The 20,235-nt window shown below is 36.2% G+C and overlaps 1 protein-coding gene across 2 annotated transcripts in view; it reads right to left on the reverse strand.

The window, feature by feature from the left end:
- Positions 1-334: 334 nt before the first annotated feature.
- LOC129721052 (mucin-2-like) overlaps positions 335-20,235 on the reverse strand; it is a 234,436-nt gene continuing 214,535 nt past the window's right edge. For both annotated transcript variants that reach the window (XM_055673154.1, XM_055673153.1), the window contains one exon: positions 335-3,893. In XM_055673154.1, coding sequence (XP_055529129.1) covers positions 1,709-3,847 — 2,139 coding nt within the window. In that variant the 5' untranslated portion in view covers positions 3,848-3,893 and the 3' untranslated portion in view covers positions 335-1,708. The remainder of the gene's footprint in view (positions 3,894-20,235) is intronic.

Here is a 20,235-nt window from a genome sequence, read left to right on the forward strand (position 1 = left end):
TGGATTTGCAAAAGCTTTTTGCAAATTAGAATTAATGAGGAAAATAATTCAGTTCAATCAGCACTCATATAAAATGTATTCATAATTGATCTAATCAGTTGAATTCGTAGGATTGAGATTTCATTATAAGTAGACCAGATTCACAAGTCACGAACTACGATTCAGAAACCTACCCGTTTTTCAACATAATAATCTCTCTTCCGGTGTGCTTTAAACCTGTAAGAATAAATGTGTGTGTGATAAATGCCTTTACTGTATATCAAACTAACGGATTTTTGAAACTAATGTAGGATTGTCATCATATTCGTATCTTGAAATAAAAACACCAACATCATTTATCTTTCAAATGATCTCCGATCAACGCAGAAAACGAGCAGCTACCGATCGTCAGTGTATTTTACTGAAGGTTTCTTTTTCGTGGTAAAATTTTCGGGATTTTGATCTGCATTTCGCAGGGGGAAGGGGTTGAATTTTCTACATACTACTACCCACATATGTGTGTTTAATTTATTATACAGGATAAAACTTTTGGCAATAATTCGTTTTCGAACAGTGTTTCGACATTGTTTTTCAGTTGCTCAAATTTACTGTTTTCATCGGCCATTTATCTGGCCTACATACATTTGTGCAGATAGACATTGGATTATCGCGCTAGCAGCTAAGAGTTAAATTAAATATTTGCTTTGTTTTTTTGATTGACAATGTACACACTAAACATTTATATTTCTGGCGAATATTAGTTAGGATCAATAAACGTTGCTACAGAATTTTTGTTTGTTTTTTTTTTTATGTCTCAGTATATTTACAGATATTATGTAGCTTGTCAAGTAGTACTATTAGAGAGTGTAAAATAGTTTTTGCACTATTTTTATATGATAAAAACATGCAATACACGCAAATTAGTAAACTACAGTAATGTTTTTTTTTCTTTTTCTACTTGCGCCAGTACAAAATACAGATTTATTATTTTGGCACATACATATAGGTAAGGTTTTCTTCCACACAAATTTCGAATTGGTTTTCTTGCCATATACCAATGGATTCCAAACATATAAATAAGATTGGCAGATTAGGATGAGTTTGACATTGTGCGGTAAAACTTACCGTAACAATTGAAGGGATAAAACTTTTTATTGGCAAGATTTTACAACACAACTAAACTGCAGGGAACAGATCTAAGATATGTACAATAGAATGAAATACAATAATTACAAAACAAAAGATTAAACAGTACAAGATGTCATTACCACAATATGAACGCTAATTTCGATGTGCTGAAATGTGAGAAAGCTTGATAGTAGAATAATGATGGTTGATTTGCACATTTTATCCATCGAGTGATAAAATAAGATCCCCGTTTTGGGTTGGCATTGGAAAGCAGCGTGGTTCTCTTTTGTAAAAGCAGGTATTTTCAAGTGCTAAAAATACTTGTTTGCGAGAGAGGCTTGCAAAGAGTGGCAAAATATCACAGTTACTACACAAATTGTCATGACATAAACGAAAACTGCTTGACAGAAGTGCTGCTATGGTTAGTTTAGTGCTTCTCACATTTCGCCTTGTGCGCGCGTGCACCAGCTCGAAGGCTGGTGGGGATCCTTAAATGAGTAATCGTTGTACCACTACGCTTTGTCTATACACAATTGTGCTCCAATTAAATAATACTTAAAGCTGACGGGAAACTACCACAGAAGAGAAGAGATTAATGGCTTTATCTCTTGTGCTTCATTTGGCGCATGTTCAGCACCTTGTAAACGTCCTGGGAGGATACCTCTTTGTAGAAGTTTTCGCTGGGACTTCTCGAGTTACCTCTCGGAGCCACTGACGATGGTGAAGTGTTGTCGGAGGTTGACGGTCTCCAGCGATTGCTAGAGCTCCGACCGCTGCTGCTGCTGCTGCTACTGGTAGTTATGGACTGATCGCGTACTAGCGGCATGCGGGACCAGAACCGAAGTAACATAGGCTTCTGTCCAGTTTGATCCACTTCCCAACCGGACGGTAGCCACCAGAATGGTGGTCGCTGTGTTGTGCTGTCGGTTGATTTCTTTGGAAAAATGTCCGGTAGACGATTGACGTGTTGTGGTGTAACTCGACTGGCAACGGAACCCGGAAAGCGTACAACGTTGTTGTTAGTAGCGGCAGAGTGCTGATCATCATCGCGGTTGTTGGGGAAGCGAATTCGGGAATTTTGCTGGTGACGTTGTCTGTTTTCGGCGACAATCTCGTTGATCTTTCGCAACTGATCACTGTAGCTTCGATCGGGTGTCGTCGAAGATTCTGTCGAGGGTTGAACTGGCGCCGGAAGATGGTGGTAAACGAACCGATTGTTGGTGTCCATGGTTTCGCGAAGTTTTTCCTTCACTTCTTGGCGGTGGATGGTATCGCGATTTTTCTTATCCGCTTCCGTATCGTTTACTATAACCAGCAGTGGAGTTTCCGTGCTGCGATCATGTATTGGAGTGGTTGTTTCCGGTGTTGCGCGAGTTGTGCGCTCCTGTTGGGTGTAGCTAGCCACAATGAACGGAAGTGGTGTTGCTGCGGATGAACTGTACCACTTGTTCCGGACTGGAGTGACTACTTGCACCGGTTTGGGCGAATAAGGAGTTCGTGCCGCTGTGGGGGGAATTGTATGGATCAACACTTTCATGGTAGATGAATCCGTCTTAGATGTACTCTCTGTGGGTGGTTTAGTTGTAGTCATCGACCAAGCTTTCTTGTCAGACGATTCACTTTCAGTTTCGATATCATCAGCCATAGTGGAGGGCAAATCTGTTGAAATGAAGCTACTGGATTCCAAAATAAGGGATTCTTCTGCGAGCTCTGACTTCAATCCATCGAAATCATCATCAACAGTAAACTTGCTGGGTTGTTCAGTGGTGGTTCCGTGGGACCTATCATTAGGCTGCTTTTCAGTTGTGGTACTAAGAATGGTGGTCATGGATGTAACGCTTTCAGTGGTTGATGCTACCTCAGTAGTAGAGGTACTAGATTCTTCTGTAGAGTTACTCAAAACAGTGGAGGTAGCATCAAAGCTTGCCACAGTGCTTGTGATAGAAGCGACAGAAGATTCTGCATCAAATCCATCCACCTCAGTGGTAGTCGGAGTAGCAGCCGTGGAAGTAAGAACAATTTGTTGAACCACGGTGCCATTGTTTCCGTCCATTTCGAGTTGCGTTGAGAGTGTCCCATTGGGTAAACTTTCGAAGGTAAGAAACGAAATATCGGTATGGGTTTCGGCAGTTGATTGATCGTGAGAGGGACGGCTTGGAGTGCCGAGAAATGTCGTTTTTTGTTCCTGAGTCGCAACAGTATCAGCAGTAGTTTGTTTTATACTGTGCTTATCTAGGTCGGTTGAATCATAATAATTATCTATCGGTCTAGCTTGCAGAGGTGACTGCTCAAAGGGTATATCTACGTCCAATGGTAGATTCACTTGCAATGGACCGGGCATGTCATAATCGTATTCCTCTTCCCCTCCGGTGCTTGGCACACCTCCTGCGTTACTAAGAACAGCCTGCAACTTGGTTACTAGAATTTGGTCTTGGTTAATGTTGAGCACCTCGATGCACTTGCCGTTGTAGTCGATTTTCATGTCCGGCGGACAGAGGGAACCATTAAAGCCATTCAGTTGCGGCGCGATGAAGATCGATTTGGTTATTTTCTTCGTTTTTCCTCGCATTGCGGTAGAATCTCCGGACAGCCAGGCCGCCTGCCAGGTCAGATGGTCCGGGCTGTTGTCCAGTGGTTTGGATGTTATCGGCAAACCGCTCGCCAGTGCCAGCAGACACGAGTAGCAGCACAGTACAGTCAACGCCAGCGAGGACATTGTAAGTTTAGCTCTCTTTTTCATTGCTTTGATGTATCGGTGGAGATTCACTGTGTTTTCATTGGGCAATCTGGAATTAGAAGAAAAAATGCAGGTTGAAGTTAGACATGACGGGTAATTTTTGAGCACTAGGAGTTGAACATACATAGAGAAGACAACACGATCGTTACAGTTTTACTGTTTTTATAAATATTGAACGCCATACCATTGCAGACACATAACTTTTCCACGTCATTTCTGTTATAGTCAGTGATATCATTCGTACATTCGTATATTACGCAATGCGGAACTTGGCAAAAGCATGATTGCCTCGCACAGTTTAACGCTTCGCTGAGTACAACCCCTCTCCTGAGTTTATTACGTAAAATACGAATGTTCTCTTAAAACTTTTATCTCCATGTTGCCTGAGGTACTACGTAGCCGCACGGTTACGGATTCCGTTTTTACAGGCAAATGGTCATGAGTTCGAATCTTAGCAAAGATACCATTCGATATCAAAAGACTTAAGCATGGGTTTATTCTCAGGTTCCTCCACACTCGTCGTCGGACTGAAAAACTCTTATCTAAACCTTTGGGAAATTTTGTCAACCCATAGCGCGTTATACTTTTCAATAGCTTTTTTGAAGCGACGCTGGCTATTTGTGTTAGTTTGATTGAACGCAGTAAAACAATAATAATTGCACTAAAATTAGTTTCATTTGGTGCATCCCGCGTTCGCCAAGGGTTTGTAGAGCATTGTGCAGCAAAGTTTTGATATGTAGTTCGGTAAAATTAAATCATTTCACCTTTTCTAAAAACTTGTTGATTCCTTGGCGAACGAGGGGTCCGCAAACTAGAACTAATTCGAGTGCAATATTTTTTCTATGGAATCAAACCAACACAAAACCATAAATTTTCCAAGACTTCATGGCACTAGTAGCCTGATTTCAGGGAGAATTGCCAAGCTGCAAAAACGTGGTCAAAATTATTTTGACCTAGAAAAATTGATTTTAGAGTAGCGTCTTCAGCAAAGTTGTTCCATTATTAATACTTTAATTAAAAGAGCTTTCAAATTTATGCTTTGTCCTCCTAAAAATGAGAAATGAATTTAGATTTTTTTTCATATTTTGCATATAAAAATCCATTTATGACACATTTTATGAGACACAACTTTCCCGACACCATACTTTTACCTGCATATTTAAATGAACTTTTGTGGGTTTTCCATAGAATGCCCCTCAAAATCAATTCAAGCCTTAATCAACCAATGTGTCCTTTCATTTTACACAACTTTCACTCCGATTTCGCACAGAAAATGTGGAAGCGAGCTCGTTCGCGGATTTAATAAAAATGGAAAAAGAACAATATCGGTCGGTAATTTGATTCTTGTTTTTAAAAAGGAAACGAACGAACGGTTGGATGCTGAGTGCGATTACTTTTCCTCAATGATGACGATCCTCACAAATTGGTCTAACTTTTGGCGACCAACGTGACATTTGTGACGCTGTTTAAACGCAATACAAAAGAGTTCCTACGTCGTTTTGTCACCGTTGACGAAATATGGATCCACTAGTGCACACCAGTAACCAAGGAATAGTCGAACCAGTGAACTTTACCCGGTGAACTTGCTTTGAAGGATTGTAGAATGTGATCTACAACAATCAGGTGGAGAAGGGTAAAACGGCTCTAATAGGCCAAATTATTAGGTCGATTCGATGCCGAATTCCAAAAAAAAAAAAAACAAGTGAAGAGAGATAAGTGTTTTTCCACCATGACAACGCACTGGCTCACACATCCACCATCGCACACTGTTTCCAAAGCTGCAGGAACGTGATCGAAATTATTTTTAGCCGAAAACATTGACCTTCAGCAAAGTTGATTCATTATTTATTCTCAAAGTTCTCGCAAAGTTGTGGCACAAAAACAATTTTGTCAAAGACACTATACTTCTATCTGCCTATTCAAATGGAGTTTTGCGGAGTTTTTCAATATAACATTTAATTGTGATTTTCTACATTTTTTCAATATCCTACAATGCTGCCGTAATCTCGCAGACTGACGTAAGCGCCATTTTTTCAAATATGGGGTTCTTATGCCAATTTGTTCGTTATTCGAAGACCCATCTTTTGGTATCTCTCTTTTAGTTGTTACTTATTCGTACGTTGCATAAAATCAAGAAAACAAAATGACGTATGCACCATTTCAATACAAAAGTGACAAGTAACCCGTTCGTTTTTGGGCCGTATTGAAAAACTGATCAAATGGATGTACGTCATAATGTTGTATCACGGCAGAATGTCGTTTGCAATAATGAAATAAGCCGTTACAAATTTTATTTTCATTTTATGTTTACTTTTTATTCTTCATGCATTCCTCTGAGTAGCAGCAAGCGCGCACCGACACGCAAAAACTCTTTTGTATTGCTACTCAGCGACAGTAAAAGAGTAGGGTAAGCATGTATAAAACGTAATATCAAGAATGTGTGCGATACTCAAAGATACAATAACAATTTCTCTTCACATGATCCTCTCTTTTTTGCGGGGAAGGTTTTCGAAGACGTGATGATTCTGTCTCATGGCTGAAGCGACATTTCTATGTTTTGACCGGCCCTGGCCAAAAATGCAACCCCCTCCCCGCAAAAGGGGGAAGATAATGTAAAGACAAATTGTTATTGTATCATTGAGTATCGCTTACACTCTTGATATTACATTAAACAGATTTCTAATAAGTTAATCTAACGTCGAGAAGAACCTATTTTAGGAGAATCGGGGTTAAAATTGATATGTTGCTGACATTTAACGTGGATCAGACACCTACCAATCGATTTCTGAGACTTTTTTATTCAATATAAGACATAATTTGTCTACCACTTTTAATATTAGCTCATTACCATTATTGCTCATATATACTCGACATTATTTTGCTTTGTGAAATATACTAAAACTATGCCAAAACCGGTTTCGTAGAATCACCGTTTTGAGCTCAGTTTTTGTCCGATTTAGGATCTGTTTTTTAAAAGATGGGTAAGAAGATGCTAGTATGTGGACAAACTCTTCGAATTTCGATATTTGGTCTTAAAACAAAATGGCGTCGGAAAAACATCGAAAATTTCCGATTTCTAAAAAATTCAAAATGGCGCCATTGTTGCCCCTTAAGTTAAAATATGTTCAAACTCGGGGAAATTTGGATTTGCACCAAAATACACAAAAAAAATATATATCCCTTTCCGACCGAGCCCACACAATTGTGTAGGCAAAAAATGACGGATAACAAAACTTAAATCAAAGTAATTCCTATATAAAAACACTTGCTTGCTCCGGTTTCTTATTTTTCGTAGCAGTTGCGATGTTGACACTAGCGTTGTGAGCAATAAAACAATGAATAAGACTTTCAAAAAGCGAAAGAGAAGGTTTAGTTTAAGTCACCTTCTATCTACGCATTCATATGGGCCCGGTCCGAGAGGGATATATAAACCAAGGCAGAAAAAAAAAGTCAATTTTTGTTGCATTGTGTAATTTATAGCGAATTCGACGTAAATTAATTTTTATATATTGTTTTCTCTGATCAAAGAATTTGAAGAAAGAACCAAAAAATGTAATATACATAATTAGACCAGTGCACAGTGGTCCAATAAGGCAAAAAGTGGAACTTAATACCATAGCGCATTTCACTTTCATTCTAGCTTAATAGTTTCCTCAGAACAATTGTTTGTATGAATGACCCGCATAATCGCAGGACTTTTCCTTACAAAGTTATATCATATATTAGTTCATTTTTTCGATTGCTAAAGCTGAAGTACTATAAACTCTTGTAGGTTCCATTTGTCCCAATCCACCCATATTAGAGTACGGCGAGCATATGTTACAGTAGGTTTTCATGTATCTAAAATACTAACTTTTTTGTGTTAAGAGATAGAGGCATTGTTTATTTGGCAAAGTTTTAGAACTTGTAAAAATATGAAACATTGCTGAACAAACAAAATTCCTATCACCATTAAGTACAGTGTTACAGAGTATTTAATATAAAAGTTACTTAACAGTTAGTTTTTTGTACTTAACTTTTGTTAGGTACATTTTACAAGAAAAAGCTGTTCTAAAGAAGCATTTGGGCATTCGAAACACACGTTTTTGTTGAAGTCCACATATCGCTAGAACTTTTCCTTACAAAGTTATAGCATATATTAGCTTATTTTTTCCGATAATTTCAAGACCTTATAAGGTAAAAAGTGGAATCATGACGTCAATAATTTTTCTCAAAGTTTAGCCCGAGTTCTCAAAACTTTTGTAAGTTCCATTCGTCCTAATCGACCCACTCTTTATTCTAGACGTTGTCAAAGTTATTGAAAAAACTAGCTGAAATATGCTATAACTTTGAATAGTCTTTGGCAAAAATGTGTGTTTTATATGCCTTAACAATCCATCCGAACAACACTTTCGTGTAAAATGCAACTAATAAAAGTTAAATACAAAAAACTAATTTTTAAGTATGTTCCATATAATATACGTTATAACTTTATACCAAATGAAGATACGATTTTCATTAGTTCAACCAAGTTTCATATTTTTGAATCTCCTATAACTTTTCTGAATAAACTATTCCTCTATCTCTTAACACAAAAAGTTAGTTTATTTTTTATTTTTAGTATGGTAAACTTTTCATAATTTTTGACAGCGGTTATGCGGGTCGTTCATACAAACAATTGTTCTGAAGACACTATTAAGCTAGGATGAAGGTGTAAGGCGCTATGGAATCAATATCTATTTCTTGCCTTATTGGACCACTGTGCAGTGTACTTCTGAGACTTCAAGCGCAACCGCTTAGCGAGCTGGCCTTTACATGCATGGTGTTTGATTTGGGTTTGACGAATTAGATATTTTTGAATATTTTCCGTGATTATAAAAAATATTTTCGAACATTTTTATATTATTTTGAAAACGTTATGAATTATATTTGAGTTTCAAATACGGCGAATTTGCTTATTCGATTTTTGACTGTTTATTCGGTTGCTGTTTTGTTTTGCCAATAGCTCACTCCACAAGTACAATTTTGAGAAACGATGTGTGACAAACTTATAGTTCTTATGTAGTACTATGCGGGAAAAAGTGTTTCTTAAATGAGGATGGTAGGGAAGTTTTCAACGGTTTTTCTTTAATTTGTGTCGTTTTTGAGAGGTTTCATTCTATAGAAAATAAACTTTATCATTAATATTTTGTTCCACTGAATTAAATGTGAAATCCTTCATTGGGTATATCAGGCATTAACAAAGTGAAGCGGTGATGTCTTAGAAGTAAGCTGGTCCGATCATGATACAAAACAGGTCTTCGCATTTCACTAACAGCTCCAACTTAAAAGAAAATATTACGTAGAAAAAGTGATCCTACATCGAATTTATATTTTACAGAAGCATATTACTGGAAAATAAATACCAACAGTGCAATTGTTGCGTGTTGCATATTGCTGATGTGCAACTAGGGGAAAATTTTGTTCGTGGAGATAAAGTCCAGGATGAGGAAATGAAAACTACGCTAAGGTCGCTTTTCACGCGGTTTTTTTACGCGGGTTTTTTTACGCGGCTTTTTTTACGCGGATTCCGGAATCTACGCGGTTTTTTTTTACGCGGATTCCGGAATTTACGCGGTTTTTTTACGCGGATTCCGAAATTTACGCGGTTTTTTTTACGCGGATTCCGGAATTTACGCGGTTTTTTTACGCGGATTCCGGAAGCTACGCGGTTTTTTTCTACGCGGATTCCGGAACTTGTGCGGTTTTTTTTACGCGATTTCTTTTTACGCGGCACATATCCCGCGCGTAAAAAGCGACTTTATTGTATGTTGAACTTTTAGAAAAATATTTCGAATTTAACACTATTCGAAGTATTTGTATTCCAATGATTTCAAACATTTAAAAAAGCCAATTCCAATTTCATTTCTTTTAAAGTTATTTTGAATTTAATTTAAAATGTTCGGAAATCATTACTGAATTATGTAATAAATAAAAATAGGATCAAATTACCCCCCCAAAATATTTTTTTATTGGAGCCCAACATTATTCTAAAACTTCTGATAAAAAGTTCTGGATGGAGAAATGTAAGACAAGTTTTTACTTAAAATTTTAGTTTCGGAGATTTTTTTTAAAATTTTCAACATTTTTGAGAATAATCAAACTCCAGTGACGCAATATGATTCTAGTAGTGATTTTCAACCATGAAGCTCATGGCAACTGACTTTCTAAATGCATCCGTTTTTGAGATATTTGAACATTGAATATAAATTTTATTTTGTTACGAAAATACGCTTTTTCGTGAGTTGTTTGTTCTTATTTTAGTAACAAACATAGTTTTATCAAAATATGCTATCGATATTACACAACTCATTCTTTGACGTCATCCATCCAGAACTGTTTATCAAAAGTCTTGGAATAACGTCAAGTTTCAAAAAAGAATAATTCAAAGGAAAAATCGAATCCTTCTTCGATTCAATATAAAATTTAGTGTTTATTTTCTAATTTTTCAAATTAAACCCAAAATTTCTTGAAAATGGATGCATTCACTAAGGTAATTGGCTATTCCAACCATTGGAATATAAATATATAGAGAAAAATGTTGAAATTAAATGTTTTTTTAGAAAACCCAACCTTCTGTAAAAAAAATCATTTTTCACAGAAATTGCGTTATAACTGCAATTTTCTTTTAAAAAGAATCAAAAAACAAACACTTATTTTGTAAAATCTTTGTGTTTATTAGAAACTTTTTCTGATATAATATTTTTCCAAGCAATATTGGTTCCCTACAATCCATTCTCAGACAGTTTTCACGTACAACTAATGGTTTCTGAATTACAACGCTTCGAACAAAACCTATACCAAAGTGCTTACACCGTTCAAGAAATTAGTCTTGGGTCTGAAAAATTCCTTCCTCTAACTAACTCAGTTTACGTAGCTTAGTAAACTATGGTCGTTTGATGGTCGTTTAGGAGTCGTTTGAAAAAGTTTTTGTTAGAAAAACTTTTTTTCTGCACGAGTACATCCATATTAAAAATTTATTCCGAAAGCAATCTGAGATGATCGATTTTTCTACTACTTTTTGTTTTGTAAATAAAACTCACTGCAGGATCTCAATTTTTTGTTAAAAATTTCTAAAGGAAAGTTAGAAAGTTAAATATTATATTTGAGGTTGTTAGTCCAGCGGCGATTATTTAGTGGAAATGAGAGTTCCGGTTATTCCACTAAATAATCACCGCTAGACTGGCAACCTGAAATATAGCATTTCTTATGTAAAATCGGTCAATAACTCGATTGGTGATGGTTTCATTTTGTGCAGGGCACGGAAAATGGTCTATTTTGCCTCTTTTCACTCTATGTTTACGTATTTTTGGAAATATGGACCTTTCCCGTGCCCTGCACGGGATGAAACTATCACCAATCGATTTATTGACCAATTTTACATAAAAAATACTATATTTCAGGTTGCCAGCCCAGCGGCTTCAAATTAGTGGGAATTTGGGTTCATTTTTTCCCAGTGTGCATCGAACGAAATTGACGTTAACACGTAGGCTTGAAAAAGTGTCAATACTTTCATTTGATTTCACTTCGTTAGTGTACGTCGTAGTAGGCTTCCACTCGTAATTGTAGAACAACCGTCGTCTCTCACACGAAGAACAGATGGTCCTTTGACACTCGCGCATCGAAGAGATGCACATTGTCATACGTTTGGCGATGTTTTTTCGGCTCATGACTATCTACTTCGTTCTATTTATGTTAAGAAATATGATAACAAGATCAATGATATATATGTAATATCCAAAATCTCCGCACATAACGTACAAAATTCTCATTTCTAAAAAAAATGTCAAAATACGTTTGAGGAAAATAAACGTCGTGGTGGCGAGTACTCCTTTCACATGTTTGTTCGAAAATATATGTGAACAGTGAGCCTTGCCACCGTCAGAAGGAAAAAAAGACGATTATCGCACTGCCCCTGTTTACATAGTTGACGTAAGAGCCAAAATGACCAAAATTCACTTCTTCCTTTCCCTAAGATACATACACTACAAATGAAAAGAAAACTAGGGTAATCGCTCCATTATTCATCTCCACAGCTAAGTGCACCTATATTCATCTTATTTCACTCATTAGTCCAATTTACTTCAAATTCTGAAAGTAAATCTATTTGCTTCTCGATTTTGTTAAGTGGTTAAAAGTTTTACGATGAAAATATGGTAAAATTTGACAATAAATTGATCAAAAAGGCGTGATGAGATGAATATAGGTACTGGGATGAATATAGAAGCGATTACCCTTTTTTATTCTAAAACTTTTGAGAAATATTGGAAAAACGTTTTGGCGTAACTGCCAATTGGTTGCAAAAACTGGCGTCACTACATACAAGGTGCAATTGTCTATGTTAAGTCGTTCTACTCGACTGTTTAACTACTATCTGTTTGCCTAAGTTAAATCGTTTAATTCGACAAATATTCCATGGAAAGGGGAAAAAGGAAAAGGGGGATTGAATTCTTGTATTGAATATTAATTTTTTTACAAACACTCAGCCTCAGGAAGGTCTAAAGTCACAGTCTTCTTTCCCCCTACTAGGGGATATTTGCATCAGATGAAATAATTAAAATGTGTGTGTATATTACGGTGGGTAAATTAAATCGATTTGCCAGAACGTTTTTATGGTTCTATTTGGGGCCCCAAACAATCCTGACACTACCGGAAGTGGACTGATCGATAGCTCTCTAGGAAGAAACATGCGAAAGAATTTCCTGCATGCATATGTAATGCACCAATCAGAGGCACGAGTAATCCATATTTGGCTGGTTTAGCATTGTCTGGGGGCCTAAATTGAACAAAAAAAAAGTTTGTTCTGGCTCTGTGCTGTCAAGTTTGCATTTTTCCTTGCAACGATTACCCACCTTAGCGTAAATGTTAGTTTTTGTGCATGTGTTTGTGTGTGGGTTTGTATGTGTGTTTGTGCGTATTTGTCTAATTGAAACTGCCGATGGACAATAACTGACGTTTTACCGAAACACGATTGATGAAACTAATTCAACTGCGTGGCAGAGTAGGAAGTAGTCGAGTTTTTACGCCAAGCTATGCGAACAATCTGCGAGAAAAATGCATGTTTATTCGCATAGACTGGCGTAGCGGTTTCTCTGGATTAATTACCATGGGCAGACTCGTATAATCCATGGGGCCTTTATTCAAACATCAATCTTCATAAAATTGACAGACTATTTTATTGAAATTGTATCTCAATATAATTATTTGGGTTGAAATAACAAAAACGCGTTTTTCTCGCAATTATGGTGTTGGTTGTTACGTCAACTATGTAAACAGTGGCAGCGCAGTGAAAAGTTATCCTACCATGACCATTTAACAAACCTGTTAACAAAGCTCGACATTTTGTATCCAAAAATTACAATTTGCCGTATTTTATTTATATATTTATTATATAGATCATTATCAGTTTCATCTGATCTACAACAATATACACGAAATATGATTTATCTGGACTCGTAGAAAGAAGAAATCCACTGAAAACTAATTCCGCATTCAAAATTAGACAAATTCCATTACATGTTACATGTTATACACTCCTATAGACCTTTTTTTAAAGACGTAGTTCTAGGTTAAAAAAATACACACACTTGAACAAAATTTTGTGTCAATAATTATTAACAATATTTAAAACAAAACCGTACACTATTGTCAAGTGACATCTTATTTAATGCAAATTTTCGTACATTTTCATCATTGGCTTTCTTCTACATGTATTGATAATGGAGGTTGAATATTTCCTTTTTTCTGGTTGACTGATTTTTTTTAATGATTGTAGGAAAAAAATTAAGAGAGGGTAAATATTGTTTAACTGGAACTGGAACAAATAATGATTACTTACTAAATTGTTTTCAATCTACTGGATGTCTTAGTCTGATGAGGTTTCAAATTTGATGTAATTTAGGTTAACAAAATAATAAAAAACAAAATTCGGTTCCAAAAGAAAAAAAAATTGGCTTTAATTTACTATAAACATGAGACAACAAGCAAAATTACATGAGTTTTATTTGTTTTCAATGACAACAGCCAAAACGAAACGCATTGATAACAGAAATGAGACAACATTGAGGCATGACTGACACAACAACAATTGAGGTGACAGTCAGACTCAAAATTGAATTGAGTCAAAATTAGAAGAGAACAATAAATAAAAACCGACTTGAGTCAACTTTTTGATCTCATAGTAGTAAGTAAGAAAACATTGAAATAATTTACCGAACGTCTTCCGACAAATCCGAGATAATATTTAAATCCTGAACTGAGGAAAAATTCTCTCAAGACACAATACTGGACAGAATTAAAGAGACGGCAAATTATGATTGGCAGGCAATTTGACTAACTTAACGAAACTATGTTTTGGCTTTCTTTAAGTAGAAGTTGTTTAAATATTACCTTAAATTTGTTTTCCGTTTGGTCCTAATTTTGATTCTTTTCATACTTTTCATCACCGCTATAACTCACGGCAATTTTGTAAGCCGTATCATACCGATATATATTCATTCGGACAATACTCATTCCATTCAAGTATACACAAATTGCAATATTGATTTTTTATATTCAAAACCTTGCACAATTGTGCTCGAGTGATGGTACGCAGTGAAATTCCACGCCAATCTCGTAACTGTCGTAATGAGATGCATTTCATACGAATCATCATCCTTTTTCAAGTCTCGGTGGTAGATGAATTTTCGTTTTCCGCAATTGCGGAAGGACTGAGCAAATTCTCTGTGAAAGGGTAGGTATTCGCGATTCATTTGAAAATAAATTGGAGCCAATTTCCGGTACACCATTAAGAAAAAGCATTCCTTTGTGAGCGCTCATTACACATGGCTGACTTTCGCCAGCATTTCACGAGTCGGTTTTCATTGGAAATATTTTCGTTGTGCATTTTTCCTCCGAGGACCGCTGCAGTAGTAACAGTTCCTATTTTTTCCTACCGCACAGGTACAAGTAGTAGGGCAAAGTCAGAGTTTGGACAGGGAAAAAAATGCCAGCCCAGGAAAGCGAAAAACCTGTCGGTGAACGTGACGAATACCGCGACGACGGTGGCAACGGCGACGCCGGTGCAGCTGCAGGAAAAGTTACCGAGCCGGATGGCCGTCGGTAGTCAATAATATGCTGAGCTGAGACATCTCGCCATCACGAAAGCGCGATGAGTTTTCTAGGTCAGAAAGTGAATGGTTCGGTTACCTATAAGGTACCGTCGTCGTCGTCGGTCGTAACGGCTTAACACGGGAGCCCCGGCTAGTTTCGATTTCATTTCTACGCACGGACACAACATCACGTAATTTATCGACTTTAGTGATTGCGTTTTTGCTCGGCTTGATTAACAGGTTGCTGTCATACTGCGGGCGAACACTGCACTATAGGATTCACTTGACGTTGGTTTAGTTTTGTTTGGAAAACACAAGCGGAAATGGGCAGTGTTTGAACCATAAATTCTGAGAAACATGCTTAATTCTAACTTCCTTATGGTATCCACTGATCAATCATTACCTTTTCATCATCTTAGAATAAAAATAGTTCAACACAGATCAATGACTAGTAGGGCACTGCTTGAAATCCATTCAATATATCACAGTTACGTGTCGTAAAATTTTCCACAATCACTTGGCACACTTTTATTTGACGGGTTTAAAGTTTATTCCTGACTGACTGGACGAAATTTGTCAGCTGACGCCGTTATTTCACGCCTGTTGTCTTGCTGTGTTGGTTAACGGTCCCTTAGCAGTAAAACAGAATGAGGTAAATTAGTTGCTTCGTTGTGGACAAAGAAAGTTTACCGTAAGTTTACCCGAAAAGGGATCATCTCCTAATAGTGTATCGCTGTCGCACTCTTATGACGAAGCGAAAATTGGTGCCCATTGAAGGTAGGTTGATGGTTTCTTGCGTTTAAGAACACTGGAGAGGGAATCACTCTTGTTCCTTAAACTGATTTTGGGTACTAATAAACACAGAAGGACAGGTAGTCTATCTCTATCGGTCATCTCGCTCAGCTCAATAGTTTGAGGAACTTCCATGTAAGAAGGATAGCTGCGATTGTCCAGGTGTAAAGTTGCCAAATTACCTGAGACACCTCGATTAGTGTTGTTAGAATTGCCTCACATAATGTCATCCATTGTTGCAAGACTGTACGACAATCCGATTCAGTTTTTGAAGTTTGCTTGCCTTTGCTCTCATTACTGTCTACAATTTTTGTTTTGCAGTTCTTGAAAATCTTCATTTATATGAGGTATAGAATTCATACGAATTCGTAGTTGAATGCAGAGAGATGGATTCAAAACAAATAGAGGGTTTGAACATGAAAGATAAATTCTCCTATGTAACCTCGTATGGATTTCATCACTCAAATTTGACAAAAAAATAATGTTTTAGAAAAAAACTCAATGTTAATATTTTTGATTTCAACGTCATCGATTGAAGTTAGAATCATTGTCATTCTTTGTTTGTTCTATTTGTTATACCTTTGAACGTGTTCTTAGTAATGTACCAAATACATAGGAAAATAAGTTAAAAAAAAGTATCGTGTAAAAATTGAATAACGTAGCTTATGAACAATTCCCAGACGCTCGGATTTTGTTTTTTTACCAGTCAACAGAAAATATTTAGGGTATTTTTGAAATTTTAAATTCTAATACTGAAAAACAATGTAATTAGCAAAATTTATAGTTAAAATAGTGAATAGGTAATGAAATTTCTGAAACAATTGAATCTCGCCACTCTTATACAAATCTTATATAACGAATATTGATATTTTGTTAAGAACTTTTTGTATCAACTTGTACTCTAAACTTGGTCTCATTTATAGTTAAAATATCACAATTCCTATCAAAATTACTTACTGGTTATTACAAATTATAGCAAGTTTTGTAAGATTTTAGGCAGAAAAAGATCAGAACTAGTTAGAATGTACAGTATTTTGTCAATTGAACAACAAATTTTGTTATAAATATGCTTTAATAAACACAGTTTATTAAAGCATATTTGATTGAAATGGATGATAACAGAATTTGATATAATTCTGTATTTTTTATCATTCTGGCATATCAAGAATATTACCGGTTTTGTTGTTTCTACCAAGTTCAGATATGTTTGTGTTACCCGTTTGTTATAATCGTTTGATCAGGAAGTCCGATTTAATTTTATTCCACAAAGTTGAGAAGCAAGGTTTTCACAGTGTATGGAAAACACAATTCGTGGAAAAAACCTAAATTTAGGAAATAGATGAACAAAACTGTTTTACCCTGTTTCATGTGAACAAAAAAGCACTTTTTCTCTCAATGTCGTCCGTAATTTAAGGGATACAGTCCTCTAGATTAGCGGTTCTCAACCTTTTTTTGTCCGCGTACCCATTAGCGATATTTTTTATATCGATCGTACATCCCTGGCTCGGAATGTTCTCGAAAATTGGTGGAGAGTAGTGGTACACACAACTGCATCTCGAGCTCGGCTGAAAAACATCCGAGTTCACTCGGCAAATCGGGATTCAACCGATATTTCAGCAAAAAATGCCGGTTGCCGAAAATCGTCAGATCACTTTGCCGAAACTTCGCCGAAAGAAACTTGCTTGACGAATCTCGTCTTTATATTCTGCCGAATTCATCGTTAAACACTGTTGATGCCGAGGTCAGCAATAACATTACTGACATCTCGACACAAATTTTACTCATTGCCGTGTTTCCGCAACACAACTGTCATTCTCATGAACGACTTGCCGCCATTTTTTTAGTGCAAATTTGTGCGTGTTACGGGCGAGCAAATAGGAAGCAGATCAAAATTTGGCTGAAATTTGTCCAAACTACAGGTGTCAATAATCAGGCAGCCTAAAAAATGTAGTACAGATTCGTAAAAAGTGGCTGGTACTCGAAAAAGTGTAGTTTAAAATCGTGTAAATTCAATATTATTATAATCGTTTTAAGGCAAAGCATTAGACTTAGTTTCAGACTAAATGTTTTGCAGTAGAGCATGAAGACCAAGATAAAGACAAACATTAAAAACTCAATATGAATAAATTTATTTACTTCCTAGAAATTATCGAGCGTGTAATTTATCTCTTGAAAGAAAACTATCGGATTTTCAGCGAAATTATTCTCTGCGGTTGGACTCCACTAAAAAAAACGGCTCTTTACTGTGCTGAAACATTCAGCTTATATAACCGAAAAAGCGTTAAACTGGTTTGCCGTCTCTCAGCTAGATTTGCCGAGAGCACAGTAAAATGTGTACCGCGATTTTCGGCATAAAATGACATCTGTCAAATATTGGTTTCCCGAGATTCTCGGCAAAAGAGATTCAGCCGAGATGGTTGCCGAGGACTCGGCTGTCCAAATCTCGGTAAAAACGATTCTGAGATTCGGCGAAATTTTTTAAGTGTGTAGAACATGTTGTGTTGTGTTGATTGCTATAGTCATGTTTTAAGAGCGAGATTGAACAATAAACAAGTATTATAGAGAAAAATTGCTTTGTCCGCCATTACTGTTTTTTCTTTCGCGTACCCCCTGAAGGCTTTCGAGTACCCCCAGGGGTACGCGTACCCCAGGTTGAGAACCGCTGCTCTAGAGTATAGTTTATATTCCTTTACATTGATTATTGTGAACATGAGAGAGGAAAAAAAAAGCTACTGAATTTTAATATCACTTAAAACTTGCTTTTATTCGCATAATTTCTGTTCGTCGTGTAATCGGTTGGCTGCATCCTATGTTTTTTTTCGAATTCAGTTTCGAGTACATTATCATTATATTTTACGGATTTTTTTTCCTGTAAAAAGTCAAAAAAATCCAACATCGAACAATGATTGCGAAAGTCTATGTGAATCAGAATTCGAGAAAGCTTCTTTTGCTGCTCACTGATTCTTTGACCAGATTTTACATCTTACCAAAATATAAAAATATGTATTTATATGGTTGAAATTTGAACCCTTCAAATAGCCTTGAAATTCGCTCCATTGAGTATTTTTGGGCTTTTAAAAATTAGAGTTTTTAGTGTAAACACACAAAAATTTAAAATATTGAAATTTAGCCTCAAGATGGTGCTCAGCCATCATACCACTGGTCGACAAAATGAAAAAAGTGCATTCCAAAAGCTCTAACTGGAAAAAATTAAGGATTGTAGCTATTACAAAAAAAAAATGGAAATGTGGGTTATGGTTATTCCACTAAATAATCGCCGCTAGACTGGCAACCTGAAATATAGCATTTCTTATGTAAAATTGGTCAGTAAATCGGTTGGTGATGGTTTCATTTTGGGCAGGGCACGAAAAATGGTGTGTTTTGCCCCTTTTCACTCTATTTTTGCTTATTTTTGGAAACATAGACCTTTTCCCGTGCCCTGGACAGGATGAAACTATCACCAATCGATTTATTGACCAATTTTGCAATATTTCAGGTTGCCAGCCCAGCGCACACTGTTTCTAAAGCTGTAAAAACGTGATCGAAATTATTTTGACCCAATAACATTGATTTTAGAGCCGTAAAATCTTTAACAAAGTTGTTTCATAAACTATTCTCCATGTTATAGAAGTTGCAATTCCATGATTAATCCACTCAACAGTGAGAAACGAATTTTACTTTTCTCATTTTGGAATATAAAAATTCTCTTTGTTCAGCAAAGTTGTAGCAAAATTCAAAAGAAACAACTATGTGGAAGACATCATACTTCTATCTATCCATTTAAATAGACTTTTGTGGAGTTTTCTATAGATTACTACTAAAAATGTTTTTTTGCCATTTAGCTTTTAATAGTGATTTTCTACAATTTTTGAATGTTCTACAACATTGTTTGCTACAACGAAACAATAAAAATTTCGCAAACAAAGAAAATTTTCAAAATTACCAAGAAATTTGCTGTCAACTTGACGCAGCCATTAAAATTGCACATGAAGAACATAACCGTAAAATCGAACATCAAATCAAGTCTTGCCCTAAGAACTTCTTTAATTACGTAAAAACCAAACTAAAAAGTAACAACTTTCCACCACGAATGCATCTTGACAGTAATGTAGGACAAACTAGTAATGAAATATTTAGTCTATTTGCCACTTTTTTTCAAGAAATTGCTCCAATTTTTCTCAAAAATTTGGCAGAAGAACTATCTACACCCTTACAACACCTTTTTAACATGTCCCTGAAGAATGGAATTTTCCCAGAACTCTGGAAAACTTCATATTTAGTGCCAATTTTCAAATCTGGCGCTAAATCTGACATTCGTAATTATCGTGGAATTGCCATTATTTCATGCATTCCAAAATTATTTGAATCAATAATTAATGAAAAAATCTTTCAACAAGTAAAACACCAAATTACAACTCAACAGCACGGCTTTTACAAAGGCCGATCAACTACCACAAATCTTTTGGAATTCATAACTTTCACTCTGACTGT

This window comes from Wyeomyia smithii, chromosome 2 (genome assembly GCF_029784165.1).
Source record: "Wyeomyia smithii strain HCP4-BCI-WySm-NY-G18 chromosome 2, ASM2978416v1, whole genome shotgun sequence".
Classification (NCBI taxonomy): Eukaryota; Metazoa; Arthropoda; class Insecta; order Diptera; family Culicidae; genus Wyeomyia; species Wyeomyia smithii.